This window comes from Scyliorhinus torazame, chromosome 9 (assembly GCF_047496885.1).
Source record: "Scyliorhinus torazame isolate Kashiwa2021f chromosome 9, sScyTor2.1, whole genome shotgun sequence".
NCBI lineage: Eukaryota > Metazoa > Chordata > Chondrichthyes > Carcharhiniformes > Scyliorhinidae > Scyliorhinus > Scyliorhinus torazame.
Genome location: NC_092715.1, coordinates 118,444,827 through 118,459,122, shown reverse-complemented (window position 1 = coordinate 118,459,122; position 14,296 = coordinate 118,444,827). Strand labels below are relative to the sequence as shown.

The 14,296-nt window shown below is 53.4% G+C and overlaps 1 protein-coding gene across 9 annotated transcripts in view; it reads left to right on the top strand.

Moving 5' to 3' along the window:
* Positions 1-14,296, top strand: part of stard4 (StAR related lipid transfer domain containing 4) — a 67,597-nt gene that overhangs the window by 15,348 nt on the left and 37,953 nt on the right. For 5 of the 9 annotated variants that reach the window (XM_072516426.1, XM_072516425.1, XM_072516422.1 and 2 more), the window contains one exon: positions 14,000-14,049. The exons of 3 other annotated variants lie outside the window; for them this stretch is intronic. In XM_072516426.1, coding sequence (XP_072372527.1) covers positions 14,000-14,049 — 50 coding nt within the window. Of the gene's footprint in view, positions 1-13,695; positions 13,835-13,999; positions 14,050-14,296 lie in introns of those variants that run through there. One more of the 9 variants, XM_072516427.1, reaches the window with a different exon arrangement.

The window sequence follows — 14,296 nt, the reverse complement described above, 5'->3', positions numbered from 1 at the left end:
AACCGTTCGTCGAATACCTCACAGAAAGATAAAGGGAATGGAAAAGAAGAAGACAGCAGCAGCAGCCCAGGGAGGGGGGGGGGAGGAACCAGAGGGATTCTCAGGGATGTTAATATATAAGTATAATATGTATAGATTGTTGTTATAGATAATTGTATATTGGACTGTTGAAACATATTTTTGGAGAATATTTATCTGGGACAAGGCAGTTTCCATTTAGTTTTGTTTTTGTTTTTGTTTATATATTATTTATTTCTTGTTTATAAAACTGGCCATTGTTATTTATATTGTTATATTACTGTGTAAAGGATACACAATGTACTGTGATGGTTGGCCAAAAAGTTTCAATAAAATATTTTAAAAAAACAATGTACAAAGAACAATAAACATAGTGCAATCACCGACTCCCATCCCGCCAAGACCCGCCTAATTGACCCCCTATTCTACGCTACCCTGACCGCCCCCGCTGACGATTAATTCCCCGCGAAGAAGTCGATGAACGGTTGCCACCTCCAAGCGAACCCTAACAATGACCCTCTCAAGGCGAACTTAATCTTCTCTAGGCCGAGAAAGCTCGCCATGTCAGTTAGCCAGGTCTCCGACTTCGGGGGCTTTGAGTCCCTCCAAGCTAGCAGTATCCGTCTCCGGGCTACCAGGAAAGCAAAGGCCAGAACATCTGCCTCTTTCTCCTCCTGGATTCCCGGGTCGTCCGACACCCCGGAAATCGCCACCTCTGGACTCATTGCCACCCTTGTTTTCAATACTCTGGACATGACATCTGCAAACCCTTGCCAATATCCCCTACGTTTTGGACACGCCCAGAACATGTGGACGTGGTTCGATGGTCCTCCCGCACATTTTACACACCTGTCCTCCACCCCAAAGAATCTGTTCATCCGGGCCACTGTCATATGGGCCTGGTGGACCACCTTGAATTGGATCAAGCTGAGCCTGGCGCATGTTGCAGTTGCGTTGAGTAGGGTGTCGCCCATAAGCCATCCTCCATCTCACTACCAAGCTCCTCCTCCCACTTACGCTTCAGCTCCTCAGTCTGCGTCTCCTCCACCCCCATGAGTTCTTTGTAGATGTCGGAGATGCTCCCCTCTCCCACCCATCCCCTAGACACTATCCTATCCTGGATTCCTCTTAGTGGCAGGAGTGGGAAGGATGATACCGGCCTGCGCAGAAAATCCCGCACCTGTAAATATCTAAATTTGTTCCCCCTTGCCAACCCAAACTTCTCCTCCAGCACCCTCAAGCTAGGGAAGCTCCCCTCTAAAAACAGGTCCCCCATCCTCTCAATTCCCGCCCCTCGCCATACCTGGAACCCCCCCATCCAAGCACCCCGGGGCAAACCGGTGATTGCCACCCATTGGGGATCAGACCGATGCACCCACTGCTCCATCATACCTCCTCCACTGACCCCAGATTCTCAGGGCCGCCACCACTATGGGGCTGGTGGAGTACCTCGCCGGCGGGAATGGCAGAGGTGCCGTTATCAATGCCCCAGACTGGTGCCCCTACATGATACTGCCCCCATCCGCTCCCAAACCGACCCCGCCCCCACCACCCACTTCCTTATCATGTCTATGTTAGCCGCCCAGTAATAATTACTGAAATTCGGTAGCGCAAGACCCCCCTGTAGCGCACAAAGACTCCCGAGAGACGAATAGAGGTGAAGTCGATGAGGCTTTATTAAGCGTGACTTGTTCCCCGCAGTTCAGTAACAGACTGGCCTGCGGGGGAGAACTCCTGGTTCTTATACTCCGCCTTCAGGGCGGAGCTAGAGGTCAACAGCCAACCAGGACCCGGGATCTGTCAGCCAATGACATCACGGCTTCACAGTCCCACATGACCCCTAATGCATACTACCACATTCACCCCTTGTTAAAAATGAACCCGGCGGGGTGGTGCTTCGCATGGTGGTAGAGGTTTACAAGGTTGGTCCTGGGAGGAAAAACTTTTGCATGTCATCACAGTATGTACAGGGTATTTTTTGTTTTGAACTATTTACAGTATTCGTAAGAAGGAAAAAGGTAAAAAAATTCTCGTTAAAGTCCACAACATTCTAGTGTTACACCGATGCCACAAGTCGGTCGGGCGGTCTGGTCATCCTTGTCGATCGCCTCAGCCCTGATGGTGGTGGTGCTTGTTCCAGTGTTGTCGCCTCCGGGAGCTTTACGGTTTCTGCTTCAGCTTCACTTCTGGTCGGACCTGGGAGGAGGACCGATCCTCCCGGGAAGGGGGCTGTCGCGGGGTGCGCCGGTGGCAGGGAGGGGGTGATAGGTGTCGGGGGGGTGTGCGTGTTGCCGGCGGGCGCCAGATCTCGCAGGGAGACCGTGTCCTGTCGGCCGTCGGGGTACTCCACGGAGGCGTGCTGCGGGTTCGCGTGGAGGAGGTGAACCCTCTCGACGAACGGGTCCGACTTGTGCGCCCGCACATGTTTCCGGAGCAAGATGGGTCCTGGGGCCGCCAGCCAGGTCAGCAGCGACGTTCCAGAGGAGGACTTCCTGGGGAAGACCAGGAGGCGCTCATGAGGCGTTTGGTTAGTAGTGGTACACAGTAGCGACCTGATGGAGTGGAGGGCGTCCGGGAGGACCTCCTGCCACCGTGAAACTGGGAGATCCCTGGACCGTAGGGCCAGTAGGACGGTCTTCCAGACCGTGCTGTTCTCCCTCTCTACTTGCCCGTTCCCCCGGGGGCTGTAGCTGGTCGTCCTGCTCGAGGCTATCCCCTTGCTGAGCAGGAACTGGCGCGGCTCGTCACTCATGAAGGAGGACCCCCTGTCGCTATGGACGTATGCGGGGCAACCGAACAGTGTGAATATGGTGTTAAGGGCTTTAATGACTGTGGCCGCTGTCATGTCAGAGCAGGGGATGGCGAAGGGGAAACGGGAGTACTCGTCCACCATGTTCAGGAAGTATGCGTTGCGGTCGGTGGAGGGGAGGGGCCCTTTGAAATCCAGACTGAGGCCTTCAAAGGGACGGGAAGCCTTGATCAGGTGCGCTCTATCTGGCCTGAAAAAGTGCGGTTTGTACTCTGCGCAGATGTGGCAGTTCCTGGTGACTGTACGGACCTCCTCCACAGAGTAGGGGAGGTTGCGGGACTTTATAAAATGGTAGAGCCGAGTGACCCCCGGGTGGCAGAGGTCCTCGTGGAGGGCTTGGAGACGGTCTATTTGTGTGTTGGCACATGTGCCGCGGGATAGGGCATCGGACGGCTCGTTCAGCTTTCCGGGACGGTACAAGATCCCGTAGTTGAAGGTGGAGAGCTCGGACGTCCGGGTGCGGCGATGACCAGCTGAGTCGCACGTTTCGGCAGCTCCCGGTGAAACGGACTTTTGGGCTCTTGATAGGAGCCCCAACGGCAATTTTGACGGCTAAAAACACTGTGCGGTAAACCAGAAGGGAATCCCCCCTGGATACGGATGAAAAAAGGAGGAGAAAGTGGCCGGATTGCAGTGGATCCTTTAGAACAGCGGCAAGGAAGGCAAGCAAAAACCAAGATGGCGTCGGAAGGTGGCAGTTTAACATGGGGCCCTGAACAACAAGAGTTCTTGAAATGCTGTGTGGAAGAACTTAAAAAGGAAAGGAAGAAAGAGCTGTTGGCCCCGATGCTACAGGCGATCGAAGGGCTAAAGGAGGAACAAAAGACCCAGGAGCGGGAGCTTCGGGTCGTGAAGGCAAAGGCAGCCGAGAATGAGGACGACATACAGGGCCTGGTGGTGAAGATGGAGACGCATGAGGCACATCAGAAACGATGTGTGGAAAGGTTGGAGGCACTGGAGAACAACGCAAGGAGGAACAACCTGAGGATTCTTGGTCTTCCTGAAGGTGCGGAGGGAGCGGACGTCGGGGCATATGTGAGCACGATGCTGCACTCGTTAATGGGAGCGGAGGCCCCGGCGGGTCCGTTGGAGGTGGAGGGAGCATACCGAGTGATGGCGCGAGGACCGAGAGCAGGAGAAATTCCCAGAGCCATAGTGGTGAGATTCCTCCGTTTTAAGGATAGAGAAATGGTCCTTAGATGGGCAAAGAAAACTCGGAGCAGTAAATGGGAGAACGCGGTGATCCGCGTTTATCAAGACTGGAGTGCTGAGGTGGCGAGAAGGAGGGCGAGCTTTAATCGGGCCAAGGCGGTGCTTCATAAAAAGAAGTTAAAATTTGGAATGCTGCAACCGGCAAGACTGTGGGTCACATATCGAGGGAGGCACCACTACTTTGAGACGGCGGATGAAGCGTGGACTTTTATTGTGGAAGAAAAACTGGAATGAGCGGGTTATTAAAAAGAACGTTTGAACAAAGTGGTGGGGCGAATGTGGGGGGCGAAGAGGGGGGTTAAAAAGGGGGGAAAGAGGAGTTTTATGTACTAATCCTGCGATGTGGTAACTTTTCTCTCTTCCACAGGTGGTGATGGGAGGAGGAGGGGAGGTGGAGGAGATGGGGCGTTGGCCATTGGGGGCGGGGCCAAGGGAGAAGCGCGGGCTTGGTTCCCGTGCTATGATAATCATGGCGGGAATAGAGAAGCAGGAAGGAGGGGGCGTCGCACGGTGCGAGCCGAGGTCATGGGGGGAAGCCGAGGTCGGCCAGAGTTTGCTGACTTCTGGGAGCAACATGGGGGGAGTAATTACGCTAGCGGGGGATCTAGCGGGGGGGTTGGGAGGGGGGAATTACTGGGTTGCTGCTGCTGGGGAGAGGGGGGAGCTTTGTATGGGAGGGGATGGGCGGGGGGGCACTGCCTGGGGGAGATACAGCTGCGTGGGAACCGGGTGAGGAGCTGGAAAAAAGGGATGGCTAATCGACAAGGGGGGAGGGTAGGAAGCCCCCCAACCCGGCTGATCACGTGGAACGTGAGAGGGCTGAACGGGCCGATAAAGAGGGCACGGGTACTCGCACACCTTAAGAAACTTAAGGCAGATGTGGTTATGTTACAGGAAACTGATAGACCAGGTTAGGCTACGCAAAGGATGGGTGGGGCAGGTGTTCCATTCGGGGCTAGATGCAAAAAACAGGGGGGTGGCTATATTAGTGGGGAAGCGGGTAATGTTCGAGGCAAAGACTATAGTGGCGGATAACGGGGGCAGATACGTGATGGTGAGTGGCAAACTACAGGGGGAGACGGTGGTTTTGGTAAACGTCTATGCCCCGAACTGGGATGATGCCAATTTTATGAGGCGGATGCTAGGACGCATTCCGGACCTAGAGATGGGAAAGCTGATAATGGGGGGAGATTTTAATACGGTGCTGGAACCAGGGCTGGATAGGTCGAAGTCCAGGACTGGAAGGAGGCCGGCAGCAGCCAAGTTACTTAAAGATTTTATGGAGCAGATGGGAGGTGTAGACCCGTGGAGATTTAGCAGACCTAGGAGTAAGGAGTTCTCGTTTTTCTCCTATGTCCATAAAGTCTACTCGTGAATAGACTTTTTTGTGCTGGGAAGGGCGTTGATCCCGAAGGTGAGGGGAACGGAGTATACGGCTATAGCCATTTCGGATCACGCTCCACACTGGGTAGACTTGGAGATAGGGGAGGAAACAGGAGGGCGCCCACCCTGGAGAATGGACATGGGACTAATGGCAGATGAGGGGGGGTGTCTAAGGGTGAGGGGGTGCATTGAAAAGTACTTGGAACTCAATGATAATGGGGAGGTCCAGGTGGGAGTGGTCTGGGAGGCGTTGAAGGCGGTGGTTAGAGGGGAGCTGATATCAATAAGGGCACATAAAGGGAAGCAGGAGAGTAAGGAATGGGAGCGGTTGCTGCAAGAACTTTTGAGGGTGGACAGACAATATGCGGAAGCACCGGAGGAGGGACTGTACAGGGAATGGCAAAGGCTACATGTAGAATTTGACTTGCTGACTACGGGCACTGCAGAGGCACAATGGAGGAAGGCACAGGGTGTACAGTACGAATATGGGGAGAAGGCGAGCAGGTTGCTGGCACACCAATTGAGGAAAAGGGGAGCAGCGAGGGAAATAGGGGGAGTGAGGGATGAGGAAGGAGAGATGGAGCGGGGAGCGGAGAGAGTGAATGGAGTGTTCAAGACATTTTATAAAAAATTATATGAAGCTCAACCCCCGGATGGGAGGGAGAGAATGATGGGCTTCTTGGATCGGCTGGAATTTCCCAAGGTGGAAGAGCAGGAAAGGGTGGGACTGGGAGCACAGATCGAGGTAGAAGAAGTGGTGAAAGGAATTAGGAGCATGCAGGCGGGAAAGGCCCCAGGACCGGATGGATTCCCAGTCGAATTCTATAGAAAATATGTGGACTTGCTCGCCCCGGTATTGACGAGGACCTTTAATGAGGCAAAGGAAAGGGGACAACTGCCCCCGACTATGTCTGAAGCAACGATATCGCTTCTCTTAAAGAAGGAAAAGGACCAGCTACAATGCGGGTCATATAGACCTATTTCCCTCCTAAATGTAGATGCCAAGATCCTGGCCAAGGTAATGGCAATGAGAATAGAGGAATGTGTCCCGGGGGTGGTCCACGAGGACCAAACTGGGTTTGTGAAGGGGAGACAGCTGAACACGAATATACGGAGGCTGTTAGGGGTAATGATGATGGCCCCACCAGAGGGGGAAACGGAGATAGTAGTGGCGATGGATGCCGAGAAAGCATTTGATAGAGTGGAGTGGGATTATTTGTGGGAGGTGTTGAGGAGATTTGGTTTTGGAGAGGGGTATGTTAGATGGGTGCAGCTGTTGTATAGGGCCCCGATGGCGAGCGTGGTCACGAATGGACGGGGATCTGCATATTTTCGGCTCCATAGAGGGACAAGGCAGGTATGCCCTCTTTCCCCATTATTGTTTGCACTGGCGATTGAGCCCCTGGCGATAGCGTTGAGGGCTTCCAAGAAGTGGAGGGGAGTACTTAGAGGAGGAGAAGAACACCGGGTATCTTTGTATGCGGACGATTTGCTACTATACGTGGCAGACCCGGCGGAGGGGATGCCAGAAATAATGCGGATACTTGGGGAGTTTGGGGATTTTTCAGGGTATAAATTGAACATGGGGAAAAGTGAGTTGTTTGTGGTGCATCCAGGGGAGCAGAGTAGAGAAATAGAGGACCTACCGTTGAGGAAGGTAACAAGGGACTTTCATTACCTGGGGATCCAGATAGCCAAGAATTGGGGCACATTGCATAGGTTAAATTTAACGCGGTTGGTGGAACAAATGGAGGAGGATTTCAAGAGATGGGATATGGTATCCCTGTCGCTGGCAGGGAGGGTGCAGGCGGTTAAGATGGTGGTCCTCCCGAGATTCCTCTTTGTGTTTCAGTGCCTCCCGGTGGTGATCACGAAGGCTTTTTTTAAAAGGATTGAAAAGAGCATCATGGGTTTTGTGTGGGCCGGGAAGACCCCGAGAGTGAGGAAGGGATTCTTACAGGGTAGCAGGGATAGGGGGGGGTTGGCACTACCGAGCCTAAGTGAGTATTATTGGGCCGCTAATATTTCAATGGTGAGTAAGTGGATGGGAGAGGAGGAGGGAGCGGCGTGGAAGAGATTAGAGAGGGCGTCCTGTAGGGGGACTAGCCTACAGGCTATGGTGACAGCCCCATTGCCGTTCTCACCGAGGAACTACACCACAAGCCCGGTGGTGGTGGCTACACTGAAGATTTGGGGACAGTGGAGACGGCATAGGGGAAAGACTGGAGCCTTGGGGGTTGTCCCCGATAAGAAACAACCATAGGTTTGCCCCGGGGGGAATGGATGGGGGATATGGAATGTGGCAAAGAGCAGGAATAACGCAACTGAAAGATCTGTTTGTGGATGGGAAGTTCGCGAGTCTGGGAGCGCTGACCGAGAAATATGGGTTGCCCCAAGGGAATGCATTCAGGTATATGCAACTGAGGGCTTTTGCGAGGCAACAGGTGAGGGAATTCCCGCAGCTCCCGACACAAGAGGTGCAGGACAGAGTGATCTCAAAGACATGGGTGGGGGATGGTAAGGTGTCAGATATATATAGGGAAATGAGGGACGAAGGGGAGACTATGGTAGATGAACTAAAAGGGAAATGGGAAGAAGAGCTGGGGGAGGAGATCGAGGAGGGGCTGTGGGCAGATGCCCTAAGCAGGGTAAACCCGTCGTCCTCGTGTGCCAGGCTAAGCCTGATTCAGTTTAAGGTATTACACAGGGCGCATATGGCTGGAGCACGGCTCAGTAAATTTTTTGGGGTGGAGGATAGGTGTGCGAGGTGCTCGAGAAGCCCAGCGAATCATACACATATGTTTTGGTCATGCCCGGCACTACAGGGGTTTTGGATGGGGGTGACAAAGGTGCTTTCAAAAGTAGTGGGGGTCCGGGTCGAACCAAGCTGGGGGTTGGCTATATTTGGGGTTGCACAAGAGCCGGGAGTGCAGGAGGCGAGAGAGGCCGATGTTTTGGCCTTTGCGTCCCTAGTAGCCCGGCGCAGGATATTGTTAATGTGGAAAGAAGCCAAGCCCCCGGGGGTGGAGACCTGGATAAATGACATGGCAGGGTTTATAAAGCTAGAGCGGATTAAGTTCGTTCTAAGGGGGTCGGCTCAAGGGTTCACCAGGCAGTGGCAACCGTTCGTCGAATACCTCGCAGAAAGATAGATGGAATGGAAAAAAGAAGGCAGCAGCAACAGCCCAGGATCGGGGGGGGGGGGGAGGGGGGGGGGGAGGAGGAGGAACCAGAAGGACTCTCAGGGTTGTTAACATATACTGTATAATATGTATAGGTCGTTGCGACAGATAATTATATATTGGACTGTTAAATTATATTTTTGGAGAGTGTTACTTGTGATAAGGCAGTTGCCAATTAGGGTTAGTTTTCATTTTTGTTATTTATTATTTATTCATTTTTTGTTTATAAAATAGGTCATTGTTATTTGTGTTGTTATAATATTGTGTAAAGGATGCACAATGTACTGTGTTGGTTGACCAAAAATTTTCAATAAAATATTTATTTAAAAAAAAAGAAGGTGGAGAGCTCGATCCTCCACCTTAAGATCTTGTCATTTTTAATTTTGCCCCGCTGTGCATTATCGAACATGAAAGCTACCGACCGTTGGCCAGTGAGGAGAGTGAATCTCCTCCCGGCCAGGTAATGCCTCCAATGTCGCACAGCTTCCACTGTGGCTTGGGCTTCCTTTTCCACTGATGAGTGGCGGATTTCTGAGGCGTGGAGGGTTTGGGAGAAGAAGGCCACGGGTCTGCCCGCTTGGTTAAGGGTGGCCGCTAGAGCTACATCGGAGGCGTCGCTCTCGACCTGGAAGGGGAGGGACTTGTCGATGGCGCGCATCGTGGCCTTTGCGATATCCGCTTTGATGCGGCTGAAGGCCTGGCAAGCCTCTGTCGACAGAGGGAAGGTCGTGGTCTGTATTAGGGGGCGGGCCTTGTCTGCGTACTGGGGGACTCACTGGGCGTAATATGAAAAGAACCCCAGGCAGCGTTTTAGGGCTTTTGAGCAGTGAGGGAGGGGAAATTCCATGAGGGGGCGCATACGTTCGGGGTTGGGGCCTATTATCCCATTGCGCACTACATATCCCAAAATGGCGAGCCGGTTTGTGCTAAAAACGCACTTGTCCTCGTTGTATGTGAGGTTCAAGGCTTTAGCGGTCTGGAGGAATTTTTGGAGGTTGGCGTCGTGGTCCTGCTGATCGTGGCCACAGATGGTTACATTGTCGAGATACGGGAACGTGGCCTGCAACATGTGTTGATCAACCATTCGGTCCATCTCTCGTTGGAAGACCGAGACCCCGTTTGTGACGCCAAATGGGACCCTTAGGAAGTGGTATAATCGTCCGTCTGCCTCGAAGGCTGTGTACTTGCGGTCACTTGGGCGGATGGGGAGCTGATGGTAGGCGGACTTGAGGTCCACGGTGGAGAAGACCTTATATTGGGTAATCCGATTGACCATGTCGGATATGCGGGGGAGAGGGTACGCATCTAGCTGTGTGTACCTGTTGATGGTCTGGCTATAGTCTATGACCATCCTTTGCTTCTCCCCTGTCTTTACTACTACCACCTGTGCTCTCCAGGGACTATTGCTGGCCTGGATTATGCCTTCCTTCAGTAGCCGCTGGACTTCGGACCGAATGAATGTCCGGTCCTGGGCGCTGTACCGTCTGCTCCTAGTGGCAACGGGTTTGCAATCCGGGGTGAGGTTTGCAAACAAGGATGGGGGCTCAACCTTGAGGGTTGCGAGGCCGCAGATAGTGAGTGGGGGTATTGGGCCGCCGAATTTGAAATTTAGGCTCTGCAGGTTGCACTGGAAGTCTAATCCCAGTAATGTGGGCGCGCAGAGTTGGGGAAGGACGTAGAGCCTGTAGTTTTTAAACTCCCTCCCTTGCACCGTTAGGGTCACTATGCAGTCGCCTTTGATCTGTACGGAGTGGGATCCTGCAGCTAGGGAAATCTTTTGCGCACTGGGACGGATGGTCAAAAAACAGCATCTTACTGTGTTGGGGTGGATGAAGCTTTCTGTGCTCCCGGAGTCGACCAGGCATGGTGTCTCGTGCCCGTTGACCAGCACCGTTGTTGTCGTCGTCTGGAGCGTCCGGGGCCGTGCTTGGTCCAGCATCATTGAGGCCAGACGTGGTCGTAGTGCTTCAGCGTCTTCCTCGAACCCCGTTGAAGCGTCGATGCTGGGGTCCATTGTTGCTGTCCAAGATGGCGGCGGGGGTGAACAAAATGGCCGCCCCCATGCATCGCACATGGCTGGGGGTCACAAGATGGCGGCGGGGGTGGACAAAATGGCCGCCCCCGTGCGTCGCACAGGGCTGGGGGGTCCCAAGATAGCGGCGCCCCTCCTCCCCTCGTGGTGGCCGGGACCCAAAATGGCGGCGCCTGCGGGTCGCACATGGGGCGCTGGGGGGGTTGGGGAGCGTTTGAAACGCGCAGGACTCCTTGTTCTCCGGGGACAGCGGTGGCCGGGACCCAAAATTGCTGCGCCTGCGGGTCGTACATAGGGCGCTGGGGGGGTTGGGGAGCGTTAGAAACGCGCAGGACTGCTTCTTCTCCTGGGACAGCGGCGACCTCCCGGGACCGCACACAGCCGCGAAATGGCCCTTTTTCCCGCAGCTCTTGCAAATCGCTGCGCGGGCCGGGCAGCGCTGCCGGGGGTGTTTCGCCTGGCCGCAGGAATAGCAGCGGCCCCCCCCGGGACGACTTGGAGTCTGAACCGCGCAAGCCTGTGGGGTGGGGGGGGGGGGGGGTTTGTCGTGACGGGGGTCCACGGAGCCCAAGGGGCTGCCGCGCGGTCGGGGCTGTACGCGCAGGCGTTTCGCGCGGCTACATCCAGGGAGGCTGCAAGGGCCCGTGCCTCTGAGAGTCCCAGCGACTCTTTTTCCAAAAGTCTTTGGCGGATTTGGGGAGAGTTCATACCTGCGACAAAAGCATCGCGCATCAACATGTCCATGTGTTCAATCGCGTTTACCGGCGGGCAGCTGCAGGCCCGTCCCAAAATTAGCAGTGCGGCGTAGAATTCGTCCAGCGATTCTCCGGGACTTTGCCGTCTCGTTGCGAGTTGGTTGCGTGCGTAGATCTGGTTCACTGGGCGAACATAGATGCTCCTTAGTGCTGCGAACGGCGTCTGGAAATCCTCTGCGTCTTCGATGAGAGGGAAAATTTCCGGGCTTACCCTCGAGTGCAGGACCTGTAGTTTCTGGTCTTCTCTGACCCGGCCGGGGGCCGTTCGGAGGTATGCTTCGAAACAAGTCTGCCAGTGTTTAAAAACTGCTGCTGAGTTCACTGCGTGGGGGCTGATCCTCAGGTATTCCGGGATGATCCTGAGCTCCATAGTCCTTTAAGCACGCTTAATAAATTGTAGCGCACAAAGGCTCCCGAGAGACGAATAGAGGTGAAGTCGATGAGGCTTTATTAAGCGTGACTTGTTCCCCGCAGTTCAGTAACAGACTGGCCTGCGGGGGAGAACTCTTGGTTCTTATACTCCGCCTTCAGGGCGGAGCTAGAGGTCAACAGCCAACCAGGACCCGGGATCTGTCAGCCAATGACATCACGGCTTCACAGTCCCACATGACCCCTAATGCATACTACCACACCCCCCCTCCCCCCGATTCCGCTCGAGCATCACCTTCTTCACTCGCGGGGACTTACCCGCCCACACAAAGCCCAGGATGATTTTATTAACCCTCTTAAAAAAGCACTGCGGGATGAAAATTGGGAGACACTGAAATATGAATACAATTTTGGTAGGACCGTCATTTTGACCGTCTGCCCTCTCCCAGCTAACGACAGCGGGAGCGCATCCCATCTCTGAAACTCGCCCCTCATCTGTTCAACCAACCGGGACAAGTTCAATTTGTGTAACCAGCCCTAGTTGCGCGTCAGTTGTATCCCTAAGTACCTGAAACTATCCCCTACTAACCTAAACGGCAGCTCCCTCAGCCGACCCTCCTGGCCCCTCGCCTGTACTGCAAACATCTCACTCTTTGTCATATTCAGTTTATACCTCAAAAACCGGCCAAATTCCTCCCAAATCGTCATAATTTCACCCATCCCTGCCCCTGGATCTGATACGTATAAGAGCAGGTCATCCGCGTATAGTGAGACCCTATGGTCCACCGCCCCCCCTCCCCGATCCAGACCCTTGAAGCTCTCAGAGCAATTGCCAACGGCTCTATAGCTAACACAAACAGCAGTGGGGAGAGGGGGCATCCCTGTCTCGTCCCCCGGTACAGTCTAAAATATTCCGAGGTCGTCATATTCGTCCTTACATTAGCCTCCGGGACCTGATACAATAGCCTGACCCAGTCGATAAAGCCCCTACCGAACCCAAATCATCCCAGCACCTCCCATAGATAGTCCCACACCATCCAGTCGAACGCCTTTTCCACATCCATTGCCGCAACTACCTCAACCTCTCTACTCTCCGGGGGCATCATAATCACATTGAGCAGCCTTCTTATATTGGCCACCAACTGCCTGCCCTTGACAAACCCGGTTTGATCCTCATAATCACATCCGGCACACAATCTTCAATCCTGGAGGCCAAAGTTTTGGCCAGCAACTTGGCGTCCACATTAAGCAGTGAGACCGACCTATATGATCTGCTGTCCCATTTGCAGCTCCACATACCCTTGGCCCACTGGAGAACACACTTCTTGTCCAAAAACCTGTGGAACCGGACCATCATCGCCCTTGGGGGGGGGTCCCCCGACGGCGGCTTCCTCGCCAGCGTTCTGTACACCCTGTCCACCTCCAATGATCGGGGAAAAGCCCCCTCCCCCAGTAGCTTCTGAAACATACTCGGCACAAATGCGCCAGCATCAGCCCCTCAGCCCTCTCCGGGAGACCGACAATTAGTTCTGCCGGCGAGCTCTCTTCTCCAGGTCGTCTACCTTCTCCAGCAGCCGTTTTTGCTGATCCTTCAGCATCCCCACCTCCAGTTCAACTGCCATTTGGTGCTCCTCCTGGTCCGCCAGCGTTTTCTCCAGCTTCTGAATCGTCCAATCCTGGGCATCTAGCCTGCACTCCAGCCGATCGAGCGATTCCTTTATCGGATCAAGACAGTCCCGTTTCTGCCTAGCAAAGCCCTCTTGGATGACCTGCATCAATTCCTCCGTTGATGGTTGGGCCGTCACAGCAGGGGTCCGAACCTCAACCATATTGTCTTCTGCCGCAACCTCCACCCAGCCCTTGCTTGTCTTCTTATTTCTCCCTTTTCAATCCCTTGGGGTTCTTCGTTCCATACACCAATGTGTGGATCCAGTGCCAAATTGACTTCGCCTTCAAAGCCAGCGCTAAAAACCGCAAAAAAGTCGGGGGGACAGGTCCAAAAGTCCCGCCAGAGCGGGAGCCACCAAATGCGCGACTTACTCCCTCATAGCCACCACCAGAAGTCGTGCATATGGTAAGTTGGCTAGACAACATGACCCTCCTTTGTCTCTGTTATCTTTTATTTTACAGCTGGCAGGTTAGCAATTCTGGAGCATTTAGAAAGCTGCAACTTTAGTAACATGTATAAATTATTTGGCAAAAATGTTTTATTTCTTTTTTTCATTTTTTGACTTTGTAGAAAGACGTAACTGTTTGGAAAAAACCTTCAGAAGAATTTGGGGGATTTCTGTAAGTGTCCTTTTTTAATTTAACCCTCACGTTCACAGGATATATGTGAGAAATATAAGAGAATAAGCACGAAGAGATTAAGAAGGTTAGCAGGTGTATTAAGTTAGTCCAGCAGGCCAAATAAAGGGAAATCACAAGGGAAAGGAAGACGTTCATTCATATTGTGCCTTTCATGACTTTTTAATGCATGTAATTTTACGTTTAAATTATTGTCACTGTTGCAATAAGGAATTGGAAAATTAAATGG